Source organism: Chinchilla lanigera, unplaced genomic scaffold (genome assembly GCF_000276665.1).
Source record: "Chinchilla lanigera isolate Chin_1 unplaced genomic scaffold, ChiLan1.0 scaffold00178, whole genome shotgun sequence".
Taxonomy (NCBI): Eukaryota; Metazoa; Chordata; class Mammalia; order Rodentia; family Chinchillidae; genus Chinchilla; species Chinchilla lanigera.
In genome coordinates this window covers 27,199-47,832 of record NW_004955579.1, presented here as the reverse complement: position 1 = coordinate 47,832, position 20,634 = coordinate 27,199, and the positions used below count along the sequence as shown (strand labels likewise).

The 20,634-nt window shown below is 55.8% G+C and overlaps 1 protein-coding gene across 1 annotated transcript; it reads right to left on the bottom strand.

The window, feature by feature from the left end:
• Positions 1–5,695: 5,695 nt before the first annotated feature.
• Nom1 (nucleolar protein with MIF4G domain 1) lies at positions 5,696–20,627 on the bottom strand (the record flags this gene model as incomplete). The annotated part of the gene is given in 11 exon segments (XM_013509670.1): positions 5,696–7,457; positions 7,994–8,103; positions 9,554–9,685; positions 10,157–10,289; positions 11,845–11,966; positions 12,813–12,980; positions 13,512–13,622; positions 14,830–15,153; positions 17,905–18,100; positions 19,696–19,823; positions 20,073–20,627. Coding segments are annotated over 11 exon segments (1,680 nt in total). The 3' UTR covers positions 5,696–7,282.
• Between the last annotated feature and the right edge of the window lie 7 nt (positions 20,628–20,634).

Below are 20,634 nucleotides of genomic sequence, written 5' to 3'. Positions count from 1 at the left end.
CCGCGGGCGGTCAGGGCGCCGGGGAGGGACAGCGCGGCCGGCAAAGGCGGAGCGGGCGCTGCCCGCCCGGACGCGTCCTGGTCCCCCAGAGGTGGTGGGCGAGGTGCTGGCTGTTGGGATTTAATTCCTGGCCCTCCTGATTTGGATCCTTCCTCCCAACCATCGTCTCCTCTTCTACGCTGAAGACGAGACACAAGAAGAGGCGCTGTCTGTGCAGCGCAGGGCAGCGGAGCAGCGAGGGACCAGCCTGCCTCTGCCTCCTGCGGGTTCCCCAGCCAGCTGCCAGCCGACCGAGTGCTGAGTCCCGCTCTGCTGACACTGCTTTCTGGGTCGGAGGCCAGCGCTGAGCAGAGGCGCCCGAGGTTGTGCAGGTTTTGTGCAGCTGGGGGCAGAAGGCAGGTCCCGTGGATGCTGCACCCTCCTGTGGCAGGTGCCCTCGGAGGAAGGCTGTCTCTCCCCTGCCCTGAAGGTGGTGCACGTGCGTGGGACTGTGTGCCCCCAGACTCCCTAATGCCAGCTGTGTGCACCCGCACACCTGCAACAAGGCAGCGGATGACCCCGAGTGATGGCCTCTGGTCTGGGCCCTTCACCTGCAGAGTGGAGGCGGTGACAGCCGCGTGTGCGCTGGGCACTCAGCGAGGTTCCTGGGGCGATCCTGCAGGCCACACAAGCTCGGGCGCCGGGGACAAACGCAAGCGAGAGACAGACGCCTCCCCGTCCTGGGGCCGAGGGAGTACAGGAGTCGGTACTGCAAGGGACAGACGCATGGTTATGGGTGAGGCCGCAGCTCGCCGAGCTCGAGGGCAGGGAGATGGTGCGTTTCCCGCGGCCCCCCACCAGGGCACTGGAGCCTGGGCAGCGGCCCTGTCACGCCCGCTGCAGGACTCTGGCGGGAACAGGCCCCCAGGCGGGGGAGCAAGCGAACTGCAAACCCCAAGGGGGCCTTCCTCCTGCGGTCACACGCGATCCCTCACTCTTGTGTGGAGAAACTCCTCAGAGGACAGAGGGGCTGGGTGACAGAGGTCGCAGGCAGGATTTCCAGATTCCAACATGCGATCCACAGGTTCATAATGACTCAGAAACAAAATGCAAAAGATGTGCGTGAGGCACATCCAAGGTATTTCCAGGCTGCAGCAGAGGATGCTGCCCACCCTCCCCGGAGCACAGGGTCTCCCAGCACCCTCTTCCCCACCTGGACCCAGCTTCCTGGGTCACGTGCTGCCTTGGGGCTTGCCTTCCCGCCTCCTCTATGGGGTGTCCCGGAGCACGGGGACAAGGCTCCGGGACCCTCTGCAGAGCGGCAGGTGTTTTTGCTGTTGGATCCACATCTATAACGTGAGGACATTGAGCCGGGTGTGGTGGCGCACGCCTGTAATCCCAGCACTCAGGAGGATCCTCGTTGTGAATTTGAGACCAGCCTGGGCTACAAAGTGAGCTCAAGGTCAGCCTGAATTGCACAGCGAGGCCCTGTCTCAAAAAGGCAACAAAACAAAACAAAACACCAAAAAACCCACGAGGACATGCACAGCTCCCGCCCACAGGTAACTCATGAAGTATTTGTAGGCATCAGGTGCTGCATCTTGCTACTACTTCATAATAAGTCGACCACTTACTCCACCTGCCCGCTGCATGCCTGCCCCGTCTTTGTGCCCTGGGACCCGGCCTGTGCCCTTCCCTGGGGTCTGTGGAGAAGCAGCCTGGAAAGGAGGCCCTGTGAGGAGGTGTGTGGGGCGAAGCAGGATGCAGCCTTGGCCCTTGTTTGTAGCTCAGTTCCAGTCTGTGCGGCAGGCATCACAGCACCTGGGTCCCCGGGCAGCTGTGGAGGGTTTGTGACCTCAGGAAGGGAAGTTCTGTCACACACACACACACATGAGCATGCACACACCAGCCCTGGGGCCACCTTGTGGGATCCCGGGCCCTCCTGGGTGTGACGCTGGGTCACAAGCATCCCCCCTTCAGTGGCCCCAGCGCTGAGTCGAACACCTATGCCCATGCCTGCCCATGCCTGGTGATCAGGTCTCTGCAGAACCCCAAGATCAAGCTGTGAGCGCCACGGTCAGCCCCAGGCCTGGCCCTGTCCTTGGGTGTCTCCATGCACATTGGACAACAGGACGTTTGCAAATGTGAGAGAGTAGCGCCTTGGATATGTGAGGTGGGTGTGGAGGTGCACATCTCCAATCCCAGCACTTAGGGAGGCTGAGGCAGGAGGATTGCAAGCCTGAGCAACTTGGACCCTGTCTCAAAATTAAGAATAAATAAATAAAGGACTGGAGATGGAGCTCAGTGCAAAGGCCCTGGGTTCAATCCCCAGCACCACGCACAGGACGTTCAGTCTGAGAGGCATGGCCTGCACTGAGCATGCTCACAGTGTCATGTGACCATCACTGCTCTCTGCCCCTGAACTCTTCCTCACCCCAGGGTGCTCTGTGCTGCAAAATGCATGACCTTTGCCCTCTTCCCTGCTTCTGTGTCGGTGCCTGTGTAGTGCCAGGCTCTTCCCTTCCTCCGGTCAGGGGCATCCAGTGTGGGGACAGACGTGCAGCAGGGACGCTAAGTGAGGGGGCCTTTCTGCTAGGTGAGGGGCCCTGGCCACAGCCCTGCTGTCCAGCACATGTCTGAGCCCAACCTCACCGCGGGGATACTGAGGGTATGGCGCAGGGGCGGGGCAGAGTGAGCTGGGGGGACGGGGCTCTTCAGTCACAGGCACCAAAGATCAGGGTGCAGCCTGGGCGCCGTACCCGGGCTCCATCTCCACAGGCACGGGAGAGACACCGCATGTCCTGACACTGCCTGAGACCCAAGGGGTCCCAGGCCCCCGGGCTGCCGATGGGCTGGGGGCCCTGTCACTTCCCCGCCCCCTGCCCCAGTGCGCACCTCCATTCCCACCTATCTTTGGAAAAGCTTTCTCCGCCTATCTTTGGAAAACAAAGTAATTCGCTTTTAATGACGGCTGGTGTTTTCCTTCCCGCTTCTATTGGGGCAGATAAAGTCGGGGGCCTCCCCGCGGGTTAAACCACTGTGACCTTCATAATCAGAGAACAGAAATAAATTATGTTTGCTCATAAATGTCACCAGGGCCCAGCCGCCTTCTCACAGGTGGTGATAACGCTGCTTTTATCAGGCCTGGGTGCTCAGGTGACAAAGTGCTCCTTTGTGCTGTTGGTGGCGGCCTCGGCGTGGCCTGCTTTCCCACCAAAGCTGCGGCGACTGTGACTCGCCCACTGGGGGAACCCATCTGGGGAGCTCTGTGAGCCCCCCAGGCTTTCAGACCCGCTGGAGCCGTCCCCACGTCCAGGCTGGCTTGCTGACCTCAGGCTCTGAGGGGACACTGCCCTGTGCAGTGCCTCTTTCTCAGGCCAACTGGCTTTGGGTGGGACCGGTGCTCCCAGGCTGCCTGGCTCAGTCCCCTCAGCACAGCTTCTGCTCCTCCTCCCGCACAGGGTTCAGCCTGGGGGACTTGGTCTGGGGTGGTGGCAGTGGCATGGCACCTTCTCTCCAGCTGCAAGGGTGCCTCCCCGAAGCCTGGAGGTAACCGCAGTCCAGGCAGCAGCTATTGAGGATCCTACCTGAGACAAGGGACCCTGACAGATGCCAAAGTGATGATGCCACAGCTTCCTACCACCTCCCCAAGGGCGTGTCCAGGTTCTGAGGAGCAGACCCGTGGGAATTTTCCAGAACCTGCTGTCCTGACATCCAATTGTTTGTTTTTGTTTTTTTAAATTTTGAGGCAGGGTCTTACTATGTCGTTCAGCCTGGCCTCAAACTAAGTCTGCAGCCCGGGCTCATGGTGATCTTCCTGCCCGAGCCTCCCGAGTGCTGGGATTACAGGCCGGGGCCACTGCACCTGGCACGTGAGCTACTTTAACAGAACTCTTTGGCCCCTACCGCGCCCCCACTGTCCCCTCCTGCAGGTGGCAGCTCCATCCTTCTCTGCGGCCTGTTCTGCCCCCACCCCCACCCCAGCCCCAGGCTTCTCTGCCCAGAGGTGTGAGGCCACACCACCACCAGAGGGTGATTTATCAGCATCTATCCCAGGCGGCTAAGTGGAAACACAGGCTCCCAGGGGCCTGCGAGATCTGATTCAGGAAACAGAGCAGCTGTGAGTCCTCCCTGCCCTGCCCGCCCGTCAAGAAAGCACAGTGCAGGTGACCGCCGGCAGGGGCAGCCAGGCGGGCGGAAGTGTGTCTCCTTCACTAATCAGACGTGGGCCAGCAAGGACAAAGTGAATCTCAAATAATCACGTTGTAGTTTTGACGAGTTAAGTAAGTGTTTTATGCCCGGAACGGGAACCTGCCTTTCTGTGGCGGCGGCTCTGGAGAAGCACTTACGGTCAGGCGGCCTCTCGTGCACGCGCGCCGCCTTCGGGCACATCTGCGTGGCCGGGACTCTTTCCAGGAAAGGGCAGTTTGGGCCCAGCTGTGCAAAATTAAGTGCTAACACTGCAGTCACACTGCACCGTGGCTTCCTGGTGGTGGGCGCTGGCCACGTCCTGCTGACACGCAGCCTCGGCGCCCATCCCAAACGTCCCAGGGTCTTGCCTTCATCCCGGGAGGATGGTTTTCCTGGACTCAGCAAATGTGTCCAGGCCCATCCACCAGGTTTAAAGAATTACAAAGCAGGCTCTAACCAGACCTCTCAGTGACGCTCAGCAGAGCGGGCGCAGGAGCGGTGGGCTCAGCTTTCCCACTGGAAGGTAACCAGGCTCTGCCCCAGCCCCGGGCAGGCACCAGCTGGGTGCCAACGAGAAGCCAGCTGGAGATGACACAGGCACCCACTCTGAGCCAGGTCAGAGACCACAGCCTCGGAGTTGGACGCATCCCTGCAGCCAGGCTGGCCAGCAGACGCGGGGTGGCAGGTGGTGGCGCCTGTGGACAGACACGTGGTCCCCTGCAGTTGCTGTGGCTGCCCTGTTCTGTCCAGCAGCCCTGCCAGAGCGCTCGGTAGCACCGTGCTCTCCTGCACGTGGTGGCCGCAGCCCGGGGTCTGGGTCTCCTCAGCCGAGCACTGGAAGCTCTGGTTGTCAGGGGTCACCTCGCCTACACCTCAGTCAGCAGGGTCAAAGGCCAGCTGGGAGGTCCTGCCATCGGCTCAACTCAGCCTCTGAGGGGCCCAGGGTGGATCGGATGCCCGTGCCACTGAGCCTGCACAGCCAAGGACAGTGCATTCCGCTTCCTCATCTACCCGCCAGCCGTAGTCCAGGACAGGAGGGAGGCGGGACTGGGCAGCCAGGACAGGACCCGGCCAGCACTAAGGGTGGGACAGGTGAGTCCGCTTCACGTGCCAGGGAAGGAAGGTTGGAGTATTGTTTTGTTTGGGGCTTTTTTCGGAGATGGGGGTCTCACTACGCAGCCCAGGCTGGGCTAGAACTCCCAGTGATTCCCCTGCCTCAGCCACCTGAGCTGTTGGCATTATAGGTGTGTGCCACTACATCCAGCTCGAAGTATTTTAGATCTTGGAAGAAAAAGTTCTGAATTGCAAGTGCTTTTGAAAACTAGAACTTACAGAAAAATTACACGGATACACTTCACCTGCATAAACATCACCCACTTCCTGACAGGGAACTTGCCTCCTGCTTCCCAGAGGGGGCTGCCGATTCAGGCAAGTGGTCCACCTCTGAGCTACGCCCCAGCCCGAGGGAAGGTGCAGGCTGGTGTTCCAGCAAAGCTCTTCTCTCAAAACAAACTGACACTCTATGCAGAATGTAAGAAAATAGATTTTATTTACACTTTAACACACTATGAACCCCTCACTAGAAGGCTTTTTAGTCATTTTATACACTACCAGTCCTCACCCTGCAGGGGAGCAAGTTCTCACCATACACCGCCCACATAGCCTGAAGCACCTTTCAAATGTCCGTGTTACTAATATATCTTAAAATCTCTCCTTTTAAAAAAATTAAGTTTATTGGTACATTTTAGGTATACATAATGATCACATTCATTAGAGGGACTATGCACCTGTACCTGATACAACTTGATTCTTTTTTAAAAATCTCCACATTTAAAAGCCATTCTGAACTCACAACCCTTCTGGACAAGACGGAGGTACCAGCCGCACTGGACAGCCGTCAGCATGGCCTGGTGATGCCCGTGACGTGCACCCTCTGGGCCACCTGCCATATACTAAACCCAAGTGATGGGCGGGGGTCACAATCAGGGTCCTGGTGAGAACGTGTTTTGGGGACAGAAACCAGTATGGACGTGGGACTGGTGCGGCCTGGACTCACCTCCACCGCACGAGGCTGCTTTGTGCTGCGGTGTGGCTCTCCTGAGCCTCGTGCTGCTCCACCGATGGCCACGCTGGTGACATCAGCACCGTCCCACCCAAAGCTGGTGGTGCTGCACAGGCACATGCTGTCCTGAGCACCTCCCAGGAGGCGGGGCCTGGCCGGTCACACCCAGGAGTGGGGACAGGAAGCAGCACTCTGCCCACTGCCACCCTTTGTCTCAATCAGAAGTGCGTGGAAGACAAGGGCTTTTCCTCTGGCTCCAAAGCAGGGTCGGGCTGGGGACAGCCAGGCCACCTGTGTTGCTCTTTACACACTGCCTGTGAACACGAAGGCCCAGACCCTTGGGGTAGGGGTAGACAAGCACAGCAACTGCCCACGGTGCTTGTGGACACCCCACAGAGCTACGCCAAGGGGCGCTCAGCACAGCACCGATGTCCCCAGAGACTGCCTGGCTGCTGGGAGACTGAAGGGCAGGTGACAGTGCTGGCCTATGACCTCTACCTCACACTGGGTGGCTGTTCCAGCAGTTAACTTCATCAGTGAGGCTTAGTCCTGTCTGGGGCTCCAGGGCCCGCAGACATCACGCACAGCGTGTCGGCAGTGCACCGGGTCCCCAGGCCACTTCTTCCTCAGCGCTGGGGCTTCCACTCCAGGTGTGTGTGCATGTCTCACAGATGTGTGAGCTCCGACGTGCAGGCGACACCTCCACACCGGCTCGGGCCTGGCAGCGAGCAGCACCAAGTGTCCATTCCCATTTGGCGACTTCAGAGTTTTAAGAAAGACACTGCCAACGTGGAGCGGCTGAGACACGGAAGCACAAAGGGGTCTCTGCCGCGTGGGAGGTCGGCTGAGCGCTCAGAGCCTCCACCCACACAGCGCTCGGCACACGGTGACACTCGCGGGCTGACCAAATCCAACTTGTCCCAGGTGTGCCCAAGCTCGCCGCGCCAATGATGCACTTAGCTGTCTCCGGCCCTGGACCAGAAGTCACCTCAAACGCTGACACTTAACACCGCAGACGCTGTCGTGACTCCAGCGCACTCCCGGCTTCCGCTACATCCGCGGTGCAGCCCTGCCCTGCAGGGCCTGGGTGGCGAGTGCCACCCTCTCTCTCAGCGTGCCAGCCTCCTCGGGGCTCCGCGGGGCCTGTGTGGGCCTCAGCAGGAAGTGGCTGATGAAGAGCTTCAGGCCCTCCCTCAGCACACCCAGCTTCGGGTTGCCGGACACCCTGCAAGGGAACCACATAGATGACGACATCAGCCAGGTTCCTCCGTTCACACACACGGAGCTGCAGCGGTAACTGCGTTTACTTCTCTTTCTTGTTTGTGCTTTGTGGTGCCTGGAATCAAACCCAGGGCCTGGGCCAGGACAGCCAAGTGCTCCACCACTGAGCTGCACCCTCAGGCCCCAGTTCCCTTCAAAACTTTTATTTTTCAGGCAGGGTCTATCTACATCACCCAGGTCGGCCTCAAATTTCTGGGCTTGAATGATCATCCTCCCTCAGCCTCCCGAGGAGCTGGGACAACAGGCATGCCCCCGCCCCGATGGCTTCTGAAGCAGAATTCTCTCTGAGGATCTTCTTAAGGGCTAGGGACGTGGCTCAGTGGGAGAATGTCTGCTCCCATGTGTGAGGCGCTGGGCTCAAGGCCTAGCACTACAAACCTTAAGGCACACGTAACGATCAGCCACACTGCTTTTACAAACTGCCAGGAGCGACAGTCTCTGCTCCCCTTTACCACACAATGAGAGCAAGCTTGTACACACCTTGAAAAAATTAAACTCAAGTCTTCCACTTCTGTTTCCATCAGCAGCATGGTTAACACTCGGCGTAAAAAGTGGACTCGGGGTTTGTCCAATTCACTGAACTCAACCACCTAGTCAGCAGGAGACAGAAAACACAGCTACACGGATGCAGTCAACTCTTGCACGACTTGCGTACAGGAAACGGGTAACCGAGGCCCTCCCCACGCCTCCATTTCCGCTGTTAAAGTGAACAGGGGCCTCCTCTCTGGCAGGCACCAACCCTGCAGCAAGCAGCTCGGCAGCGTGAGCAAAGCTCCCAGGACGCACGGCCGACAGCCAGGACCCCTCACCCCTGAAGACGCCCACTGGGTACAGCTCCCTGCGCTTAGAACAGGAGGGGCTGCACCGTGCGGACGCACTTTCCTCCTACACAGCTCAGCCCAGAGCTGACCACTCAGCAGCAGGACAGGAGATGTCCTACACTTACTCAGCTAACTGTACACATAAGTGATAAAATCAGAGAAACTGCAGTGCTTGCCTATAATCCCCACTCAGGAGGCTGAGGCAGGAGGATCATTGTAAGTTCGAGGCCGGCCTGGGCTGTATAGTGAGTTCAAGGCTGGCCTGAGACCCTGTCTCAAAATACCAAAAACCAAAACCAAACAAACCTTCTGCCCAGGAGGGAGACACGTGTGTGTGTGTGTGTGTGTGTGTGTGTGTGTGTGTGTGCAAGTGCATGCAGGAATGCCCATGCAGCAGAGCCCAGGGTGGCTCCAGGCTTCTGTCCCCCTGGAGCAAGCTTCCTCTGCACAGCTCTCGATCACCTGGGGTGGCTGACAGCACGCCCCTTTCATGCTGAGTGCCACACACAGTGAGTGGAAGGTGAGACAGTGCCATGACGAAAGGACAATGTATTTTTCATGCTAAAAATGATTCCGGCTTTCAGGAAATGCTATGAAGAATGAGCGCCCCTACTTCCAGCACATGACCAGGACCCCAACCCTAGCACACACAAAGAATCGAGGACCCCCTGAGAAGACACTCTGATGAGGTGGGAGGCACAGGGCCACCCCTCAGGTCAGAGCCGGTCATCGCTGCTGCCCACCTTCGACCCTCAGACTTCCCAGAACACCACTGCCCACGTCGGACTGGCCACCTCGCGCCCGCTTCCTGTCTCACAATCCCACCACCCCCTTGACGGGACATCTGGGTATCTGCAGCTCCTGGCTCTGAAGTCTCAAACCCAGCGAGAGGGGGGACATCATTTTAAAATGCCCTACACTGAGGACCCAGCAACACACCCTGACAATCCTGCTCCACTGTGCTCCCCTCCCCGGTGACCAGATCAAGATTTCAGTGAGGGTCAGCACACCGGCCTCACCCAAGGAACGTTCACTTAACAGCAAAAGCCCTCTCCCCGGCCTTACTTTACTACGTAAACTCACTCTGTGTGAGCTTCTACAGTGGCTGACATTGGAAATAGTCTTCAGAATCTTGGGAAATGTATTTTTTAAAAGTGCCAAATATAAGCAATTATATTAGTATCTCAGTGCTTTGAACAATTTCGTGCATCATACAAACCTTTAAAATGGAAAGTGGAAGTGACTTTGTCTTCAACAAGTGTGCCACCAGGTGAACCAAATTTAAGACTTTGGTGTCCGGCAAATTTTCTAAGTCCCGAAATTTGTCCCATATGCTGAACTGGAAAGTCATCTAGTAGCCAGTTAGAGAGAAGAACATTACAGTGCAGTAACTATTAGAATAAACTATTAAAAATGTAGTCCACAGGTACCGTACTTCTTATTTGCTCTTCTTTTCACCCACTTATCTCTAACATCCCCAATCAGGACTTCTAGGGAGATGGCCCCCGGCCTCTCCTCCGGACAGGACTGGGAACAGTTCCCAGCACCGGCCCCTCGCTGCCTCCCCTGAGAATCGGCAGTCCCCATCAAGCGCCAGAGAAGCCTGTCCCCGCTGAGCCGCAGGGCTCGGTGCACCAAGTCAGAGTCCACCTCACGGGGCCCAATGGCCCGCGTCGTGACAGAGCTGGGCGACCACCCGTCCTGTCTCTACCTCTCCACGCAGGTGGGCCCGGCTGCCTCCGGGGGCCACAATGCCCGCCGTCAGGACACGGGTGTTTAGGCCGAGAGCAGGGCACAGGTATGGCGCCGCGGCCCAGCTTACCTGGAATCTCCTCTCGTACCCGCAGAACTTGCTGGACAGGAAGGCGTAGAAAGGGTTGTAGGTCTTCTCCTGCAGGCAGCAGTCCACGAGCACGTGCACGATCTCTCGCTCCTGCTGGTCCTTCAGCCCGAGCCTGTGCACAGAGGCCGTCGGCTCAGGTGAAATCTTCCGAGGCTTGAAAGTGAGCCGGTGCAGGTGGCGGCAGCCCAACGGGGCCACAGCCCTGAGCCCTGCTGCCCTGGCGTCGCTTATTCCAATAATACGGCAAAATGCTGCAGGGCACAGCATGACCCACACATTCCACGCCAGCCACAACAGCCTATGGCTGGGGCCCGTTAGCAGGACTCAACCACGTGCACCTAAATGTAGGTTCTGGCTGAGGCAGTGAAGTTTTCACTTTAAACATTCGAGGTACAACTTACCGTGAAACACACTTTGTGGGTGTGCACAAGCCCTAGGGTCAGGAAACACTCCTATTGCCGATGCACCAAACCCAAGCCCCTCTGCAGCTAGCACCCCCAGGCCACCACAGGCTGTCTTCTGTCCCTCCAGCCCTACCACTGCCAGAGTGTGAACAGCCGTAACACCAACGGCTCTTGGCACACCCAGGACACAGGCGCAGCCACCTACGCCCCAGGGTCCTGGTCCCTCCCCACTGAAGGGAGGATCTTGGCTTCTTCATGCTCCCAGTCTGGGCCATGTGGAGGGTACGCGGCTTCTGGGAATTATAAATAACTGCTCTGTGTGCATGTGCGGGAGATGGAAGCCCGCGCCTCACTACCACTGAGCTACATCCCAGCCCAGCTGAAGCCTGTGATGAATAAAAATAGGGGAAAGACATTATTAAGGGTTTTGTTTTTGTTTTTTTTTGAGACATGGTCTTGCTATGTAGTTCAGGCTGGTCTTGATCCTCCTGCCTCTGCCTCCTGGGGAGCTGTGAAAGGAGGACTTCCTGGTACACAAGTCGGCTAAATCCACACTCCCAGCAGTGAAGCTGCACCAGGTTCACAGGACCCAGGAGTCTCGGCCAATGGCCAGGTCCAGACTCACAAAGGACTCGGCTTCCAGCCAGCAAGGCCCTGCAGCTGAGAAGGTGCCCCCACCCGAATCACAACACAAACTACATTCTCCCCATGAAGCACATAAAAGAAAATGAGCTGACATCACATTGTTTAGAAGTAGTTTGTGGAAGTCCGCAGGTACTTTAAATTTATCACAACGAACTATAGAAACTACACTTTGATGTTTTAAATTAAGCATCAGAAGGTGGGTCAGGCATGAGTATGCGTGCCTGCAATCCCAACACTTGGGGAGGCTGAGGAGGATCACAAGCTCAAGCTCAGCCTGGAGAACTTAGCAATTGTAGCAAGAACCTGTCTCAAAATAAAAAAAATATGCAAGGGTTGGGAGATAGCTAAGTGGGATAGCTAGGTTCAATCCCTAGAACCACCAAAAAAGAAAAAACTCAGAATGCTAGTTTTAATACGAAGGTCTCTACCTCTCCAAGCAGCACTAGCTAACCACCAGCCCCTGGGGCAGTGCAATGGCCGAGCCCTCGGACCTTGGGGCTATGTATGCTGTGCTGGGGACCTATGGTGCTCAGCACAGACAGCCCTGTTACCAGTCACCCAGACACACACACCAGATGACGTCTAATTAACAGGTGGGACACTCACACAGATCCTTACTTGAGCAGCTTTTCAAAGGCATCTAGAAAATCCTCGCTGGTCATCACCGTGCAGAATATGTTCCTCCTGATGTCTGTGTTCATCCTCTGCTTCCGGGCAAGCTCCAGCATCTTTGCGCTCACCTAGGAAGAAGGAGAGCGGGCCCCGTCAAGTCTGGATGGCTGTCTCCGGGGGAGCACCATGCCGGCCCTGGCCCTGTGCTGCCAGTACCCATGGCTGGACGACCTGGGAAACAGCTGGGGAAAAGCCCAAGGGAAAAGAGCCTGGCCTGGAGACTGCTCGGAGGGCAGCTGGGAGCTGAGGTCAGACGTGTGTGGCTGCCGGTCATGGGGAGCCACAGCCACCAAGTGCAACCAGGGCCAGGCCGGAGAGGCCAGGAGGGGAGGAGAGGACATCTGGGCCATGTGCAGGATGTAGCTAATGGACTGGAACCCACACTCCCTGGGCAACAGAACGCTCTGCATCCCAGGGATAGGCATCTGGGAGATGAGTGCGTGGCTTTCACACCGTCTCCTTGTTCCACTCCACTCCCAGATCTTTTGTACTATGTGTTTTGTAACCTTAAAGAGTTCTGTAAGGTGCAGGGTACGCCAGCACATGCCTGTAATCCCAGCACTCAGTAGGCTGAGGCAGGAGGACTGCTGTAAGTTTGAGGCCAGCCTGGATTCCATAGTAAAGACCCTGTCTCAAAAACAAACTCTTTAAGGAGACACAACAAAAGCTGAAGCAAATGTATCTTTGTGTTTTGTTTTAACAGGAGGCCTTGTTGAGTTGCACAAGGTGGCCCTGGATTCAGGGGCTTGGGGCGCTCTGCTTCAGCCCCGAGCAGCTTGGACTGCACACAGCTCCGCTGCACCTGTCCAACCTTTCTACAAGGCCTTTCAGACCTGTCCCCGCGCAAAGCAGTATGGAGCTCCTCCGGGGAGCTGGAAACAGACGAGGCAGCCCGAGAGCAGGGGTCTCCCTACCGTCCCCGTGAGTGGCTTCTGTGGGACTGCGAGATGACTGTTGTCAATCATCGGGGCCCCACTCCACGCAGACCCCACGATCCACCAGCGACCGGCCTGCTCTGCATTCCGGATGCCGTCCCAGGAGACACGGAGCTGAGTCTCGGAGCTGGAGCTGGCACTGCGCACCTGGTGAGGAAGACACCCGGGTGAGGGCACCCGCCAGCCACGCTCTGCACCCACTGCACGCCCCGGCGTAGACAGCGACCTTCTCTGCTGTGTGACAGTAGCTAGGAGTTCCTGGGACCGCTGGCCTGCCCCGAACATCAGAGCAAGCAGGAAGCACCCAGCATTTTGTCCTCAGGGCCTGAGTCTCTCACCCATGTCTGTGGAAAGTTGTCATGAAGGGACATGACAGCCACCACGGTCTTGGTGACAGGAGCCTGTCTCTGCCAGAGGCGATGTCATGTGACTCAGGCAGGATGAGCCTGATCCCTGCCGACCTCCCGGGCCCAGGTGGGGCCCAGCTGCTCCGGGAGCCCCTGGAGAACCTAACGCACCTGTGTCCAGCAACCCACATCAAGCCCCAGCACAGGCGGGTAGCCAGACTGCACCAAGGAAAGCCCACAGCTCCCACCTCAGAGCCCGCCAGGCCCCTGTTTTCTCAGTGCACCCATGTGCCGCCAAGACTTGAGACAGACCAGAACGACAGCCACTGACCAGTGTCCTCTGCAGCTTCCTCAGCCTCTCCACCGGCTCGGGGTCATAGCCTGGGATCTTGCGCATGTCATTGTTCTTCAATGCTAGCATCGTCTCCAGCATAAACCGAATCTAAGGAAAACACGGAGAAACCAAACCCGGTCATCCCAGATTGTCTACACAGCCGACTGCTCCGCTTGCAGACAGCCAGATGCATCGGGTTCACGATTTCAAAAGCAGAGTCTGGCTTTCTTGCGGGTCTGCGCGGCCCCCATATGCCCTCCTGTCCACCTGAAGGGGGAACCCAACCTTTGCTTCCTTCAGCCCGAAGCCCACTACGCTGGGTCACTTCTGCCTCCTGAGCCCATGGCTGTCACTGCCACTGCGGAGCTCTGTGTTGTTTTGCATGGGGACTGTCACTGCACACACACAAACACGCCTCCATGCCCCCAGACCCCTGCGACACTCCACCGCCCTCTCCACACTGCAGCAGGAAGGACACGGAAAGGGAGCGTCCTCAGGTGCAGCACCAGCCAAGGCCTCCAGATAAGCAGCATAAACCCTGCCTCAGCCTGAGTGGGCCCCCCAGGCCTCCACACCTGTCCTTGTCTCGTTCCTCAACAGCTGCACCCCCTTTTCCTTAGGGGTCCCTTGGGTACATCCACACCTCTTATCCTCCAAACAGCAAACAAGGCTGAAGCTGGAGGGCCCTGTTTTGTAGACGGAGAACGTGAGACTGGCAAGATGCAGGCAAAGCCACAGTCTGACAGCAGGCCCCAGGCCCCAGGCCCCCTACACAACAAAATTCTCCGAATGAATGAATGAATGAAGTAAGCTGACTTGTAAATTCATACAATATTGCCTGACGTGGTGGTGCACGCCTGTAAGCCTAGCACTTGGGAGGCTGAGGCAGGGGGACTGGTACAAGTTCAAATCCAGCCTGGATTACACAGTGAGTTTAAGACCAACCTGGATTACACACTGAGACCCTATCAAAAATAAGTAAGTAAAAATAAAGTCACAAAAAATTTATCTAGGTTCTTAGTAAATAAACACGATAAACCTACACATTAAAGATGAACCACAGCCAGGAGTATCAAAGTTCAAGCACAGCCTGGGCTATAGAACAAGACCCTATCTCAAAGTAAAATACAAAAAGGTTGGGGACATAGCTTAGCACTGCTTAGGTTCAATCCCTGTACCACCACCACAAAAAATATAAAACCACAAAACTAGGTAAGACCAAGGAGACCCGGAATCGTTAGGAAAGGCAGAGTAATATTTACCCTAAACACTTATTTTTAAGTTCTGGTGAGTCTGTGTCAAGCGACCCTCATACCCTGGTCTGGTCCTGGAATCTGCCGCCCGCAGTGCTGGCTTTGGCCTGGGCCTCGGTGATCAGCTCTTTAAGTGATAAAGCGTTGTCTTTCCTCAATGAGAAGCCCACGTTCTTCAGCATCAGCAGAATCAGCTCGATGTCTTTTTCCGTGAAAGTTCCTACCAGTTTCTTCAAAATGTCAAAGATAAGGAGTGACTGCACCACGTGGAAGTTGTACAAGTGGGCGACGATGGTGAACAGGTTGTCACACTCCTTCCCATCGCCTCTGGTCTGGTAGATATCATCAAACTTCTTCACCACGGCTTCCAGGAAGCACGCACCAACCTGAACGGCAGCAGAGGCGGGTCACCACACCGTCACTGAGACCTCCTGCTTCAGACTGCGAGCACTTCTAAAGTACCGTGCAACACGCACATGCTATGACTGGCAGGACACACACTCCAAGGAGGCAGAACCTGTAGCAACTCCAGCACGACTTACAATGAGCACAGACCAGGACAGAACACTGTAGGGCAGGCAACATCAGGGGCGACTTCCTCGGTACTCAAACCCATGCTGTAAGGACACCCTCTGGGCTTTGAGATCAAGCACAAAGTGCTACATTTTGGCCAGTAGCCATTGAGGTTGCTTGGGAAAATAAACTTAAAAACTTTAAAAAATGCTGTCAAAAACATATCCGCATCTCCAACAGTGCCACCTAACAACATTCATTCTGGAGATGGCTTTTGCCAGTTTCCCTCCAAGTTAGTTTCTTATAAGGAAGTGATACAAATGAAATCTAAAGGGCAAAAATGACAACATATCCTCAAGTGGCCTCCTAGACTCCAAACAGGCAGGTACTTCATCCCTGAGGTCACACATGGCACACGAGCTCTCAGCTCCACACAGGGAGGCTGCACCCCGCCACACACAGGAGCTCCGCAGGGGACAGGCAGGGAAGCTAGCACGCAGCTGAGGGGACAGCACCAGGCCAGGACTAGCATGGGCCTGGGGAAGCTGGGCAAGATCACCCTGAGGCCGTCTTCGTACTGCTCAGGCACATTCTGATCCACGTCCCCAAGTGTGTCCTGGGGCTGACTCTGAACTGGGTGGTCCTGGGCACGTTCACAATCCACCTTTCCACTTTGCAAAATGGTGTCAATGAAACCCAAAAGCAGAAATGGCAATCACTGTTTTGCTAGTGTAACTGTCATGTCATCATCTTCTCTCGAATCTCCGCTCAAACTGAGACTAGAGGGAGGAGACAGCAGCAGGGACACTGGTGACATGGAATGACACCAACAGGCCAGCCAGGAGACAACAGCCTGAATAGGCAGCCATGGTGGGCTGAGCAATAAGAGCTGGCATCAGTGTGACCCCGAGCAGACTGGCAGGGGAGGGCATTTCACTGGATATGAAAGCTAAATGCCCCTGCTCCCCAGTGTTTGGTCTGGGCAACCAGGATATACGCCAGGAGAAGCAGGTTAGAGGGGCTGGATAAAATCGGTGTAGGTCTTATCGGTTTCGACTACAGGACATCAGGTAGGATGGACGCAGGGCTCTGAGAAAGATGGACATCTCAGGGAGGATGAGCTCTGCCAGCTAGCTGGGAGAATGGGAGTAGGCACATGTAATGGCTGGGTCCCCAAGATTAACATGAGAAGAATTTAGAAAAAAGCAGGAGCAGCAGAGGCAGCTGACTTCCTGGAAGCCTGCTCCCATAGTCCACATGCTCTTTATCCTCAGAGTAAGGGATTTAACCTGCAAACCCCAGTTCAGGCCTCTTCAGTAAACACAAACCCAAAGGCTTTAACGCCTAGTGTGAGTATTATAGCAAGAAAACATGAGGCGTGAGGCACAACATACACACACACACACCTTTAGGGGTGCTGAAGGTTGAACCCAGGACCTCATGTATGCCAAGTAAGTGCTCTACTACGGAGCTATGCTTCCAGCTCACTGGCATTTCCAACATACAGACAGAATTATACCAAATGTTAAAATCTGTACAATGTTTCAAAACTACACATCACATTACACTAAAAATATGAAATTTCACATTGCTTAAGTAGTTTTAGTTAAGCATGTTCCTTAATTCTAATGTGTGAGCTCTAATATAAATTTATGCAGATACTTTTAGTGACTTAGAGAAGCAACCCAGCAGGCGCCATGGTGGCTTCTGGTTCTTAGTTTTTTCCTCCATGAATTCCTGTGAGGCTAATTTTCTCAGGACGGCGTTGAAACAAGTTTAATGGAACCGGCATCCTGAGCGCTCATCACGTTGGCAGAAGTTTTAGTGGATGTCATTAGCTAAGTACAGTAATGACTTCCCCTTGGAGCAAGTCATCTCATCATCCTTTACGCTATTAGCAAAGGTCTAAATGAGAAGTAGGACCAATAATCTCGTGTTTTCAAATCAAGTAAATTCCTGATGTGTGACAGTCAGGGTCTATGACTTTCCCATAATTCATTAAAATACTGTCTCTAATAAAATCATGTTAATTATTAAGTCACTGAAGTGTAATCTAAGAGGACGGGGATGTACTAAGCTGGCCACACGCAGCGCTGAATTACAGCAATCACAAGCATCAGGAAATCTGTCCAGGCTTCCATTATGCTTTGTAATGGCCAGAAAATGGACTTGCATTCATACAGGAAAACCAGTATGGATCTTTGAATAAAAAATCACTCCAAAAGAGTGAGTCCCACAGTAGCTGGTGCAGATCTTCTACCACAGAGATCATGAGGGAGCTGGGGAGTCCTGCGCCCGGTCGCCCTGGGTCCAGACCACCTCCCTCCTGCCCTCAGTCTCCTGTGTCCGCAGGTCCTACAGCCTCTCATCTTTCCAAACATTACCATAAGGAGACCACTGCTAGGTAGGAACAATGGGGTGCAGAAGACTAGAACAGCAACTAACCCCACAGTGCAGGGAAAAGCTAGCCAGGGAAGCTGGGGGGTAGAAGAGAACTTCAGAAGGAGCATCTCCTTCCGTACCAGAAACAGGCGAATGCCTAAGCAGTCGTGAGGGCACACGGTGGGCTGCCCCTTCCCCACACCTGCCACAGCTGCTTGCTGAACCCCACAATGTGCCAGTACCTCGATTCCAACCGTGTGGTGGAGGATGCTGACCAGGAGGACGTGCTCCATCATCAGCCGGCTGGGCATGGCCGAGGAGGTGACACAGGCGTCCATAAGGGTGGCGGTCAGTGTGTCGCTCATGTCCTTCCTGCTGTGGGCCATGTACAGCTCCTCCATCTGTCCACTTACGAATGCCATGTTGGGCTCACTCAGCCTGCAGAGGGACATGAATGTGGAGAGCAACAGCGCTTCACACTAGGGACCACTTTGCAGTTCGCCTGAAGACTGAGGACTTGTTAGTATTATCAACACCTTACTTTAAGCACTTCTGCTCTAGTAAAATGTCTTACTTGCCACAACCCAGCGTACACTGCCTATCACCACTTAATACTCTGCAACCCTGAAATAACTGCCTTTAGCTGACACACACCAGGGAAGCACACCCTGGATTCTCAGTCTGCAAGAATGTATATGAGGGTCCGCGATACAGCTCAGCAGTGCAGCACCTGCCTGACAAGCGCAAGGTCCTGAATGTGATTCCTGGTACCAAAAAAAAAAAAAAAGGACATGAGGACACCCTCTACCCCCAGAGAAAACGACACCATCCTGAGGTTGTGTTGCGTTGCTAGGAAAAGCACTAACTTCCCCATTTCGTAAGTGGTACCAACATCCTGGGTTCTTACACTAAGCAGAGGCCACCCTACCTACAGGGATGGATGAAAAGGTATCAGACAGGTGACTCCCAGTGTACACGTGATTGTACTGAACCAACTGTCTGAACAGCGCACCACCACATGGGGAAATTCTGGCACACCCCGTGAAAAGCGTGTTTGGGTTTTAATTAAAAAGAAGTAAAAAGCAACACAAGGGGAAAGAGGGGCCAGTGTAACATAAAGGGGTGGCATGAGAGCCTGACTGGTACCCATTACCCAAATCTTCCCATGATAAAACTGCACAGAAGGGGCTGCGAATATAGCTCAGTGGCATAAGTGCCTGCTTGGCAAGCGCAAGGTTGTGAGTTCAATCCCCGGCACCGCAAAAACACCCAAAAAAACTGCACAGGGTGTCTGTCTCTCTCTCTGTCTCTCTCTGTCTCTCTCTCTCTCTCTCACACACACACGAGCACAGCGAGACCAGAACCAGAACAGTTCTGGGGGTTGTGTGTCACCTCCCCACTGTTTTTAGTTGTATTCTAGCCACAGATGTTATCATCTGGGGCAAGCAGGTAGCAACACGCAGGTCCTCGCTGTGAACCTAGAATTATTTCTGAATAGTAAGTTAAACAACAAAAAAGCAATACACTTTCTTGGGAAAACCAGGTAAGGTGCTGGCAGTCAGGGTAGTGGTCACCTTCAGAGGGTCTGAGGAAGGGGTGTGGGGATTCTGAGGGAGAGTAATGGAAGAACTGCAGAAGGGTGTTAGGGAACGAGGTCTGTCTAAGCAGCTTCCAAAGGAACCTCCGGACAATGAGAAACACAGACGCGAATAGTGACCAGGGGGATGGAGGACCGCATTTCCCATCAGTGAGCCTGGACCTTGCCAGGCCTTCCCCGGCGGCTCCTGGGGTGACACAGAAGCCCCGCCCCTTTCCTCCATGCTGCTCAGTGACGGTGTGAGCCCAGGGGTCGCTTCAGACACTGAGGGGACTCACAGTACCAAACAGCTGCACCCATCTCCCCAAGGTCTGAGCCTGGGCGCATCAGGACAAGAACACAGAGGACCCCCACAAGGCCGGTCCTGCAGTTCTGTCAGTTTTTGTACTCTGAGATGCAGACAACCTCCTGAAGGGACAGAACAACGGAGAGTTACCTATTAACGAGGCCTTTGACCTGTTTCTTCAGCCTGTCCAGCTCCGCCTTCTTGTGGACATCCACTGTCTCCACGGCCCGCCTCCCCTGCGGAGGGATGTACCTTTCAGTACTTTCACCAACACGCTCCTTGAGAGGAGGGCAATAAACAGCAAGTAACTGACACTGGCCAAATCCCACTTTGCCCCTTGCTCTATGCACACTTCAACAGTAAAATCGCAAGAGCTCGCCGCTGCTTTTTCGCCCCTGCCCTTTCTACACGAGAGGCCCGCTGAGAGTTCAGCAGGCTGCAGAAGCCCTTGTTTCCGACCCACCGCCCACACTGCGCCGCGCCCTGCTCCCCAGTTTTCCGGAGGGCCTGGACTGTCTGCACTACACCTGCGGAGCTGTGTCCTCTCTCTCCAAACTCTCACGTTCCAGATCTTCATCTTCCGTGAAGCGGACTCTCTTCCTCCCCATCTTCTCCCACGCGCCGCCTCCCACTCCTTCCCAGCTTTCCGGGTCCACAGCCTCATCCGCGTCCTCCTCCTCGTTTTCTTCGTCCTCATCGTCGGCGGCCCGCGCTTCCCCATCCGCGGCCTCCTCGCTCTGGCGCTCGGGGCGTGCCTCGTCCCGGTCCCCGTCCTCCTCCCCGCTGCTCCCGTACAGGCCGCCGCCGCCTGCCCCGGGCTCGAGGGCCCCCAGGATGTAGTCCAGCCCGTCGCGCGCGAAGCTCAGCGGCACGGCGCCGCCGTCGCCCTTCCTCCTGCGCTTGTTCAGGCCGAGGCAGCGCTCCAGCTTCCGGATCTCGCGGTCCTCCTCCTCGTTGGCCGCTAGCAGAGCCCGCTTCCGGGCGGCGGCGGCGGCCGAGGGTCTGGTCTTCCCCGGGCGAGCCGCGGCCTTGGCAGGGGGACCCTCCGGCCGCGAAGCCCGGCCCCTGCTGTGCGCCGCGGGTGCTGGG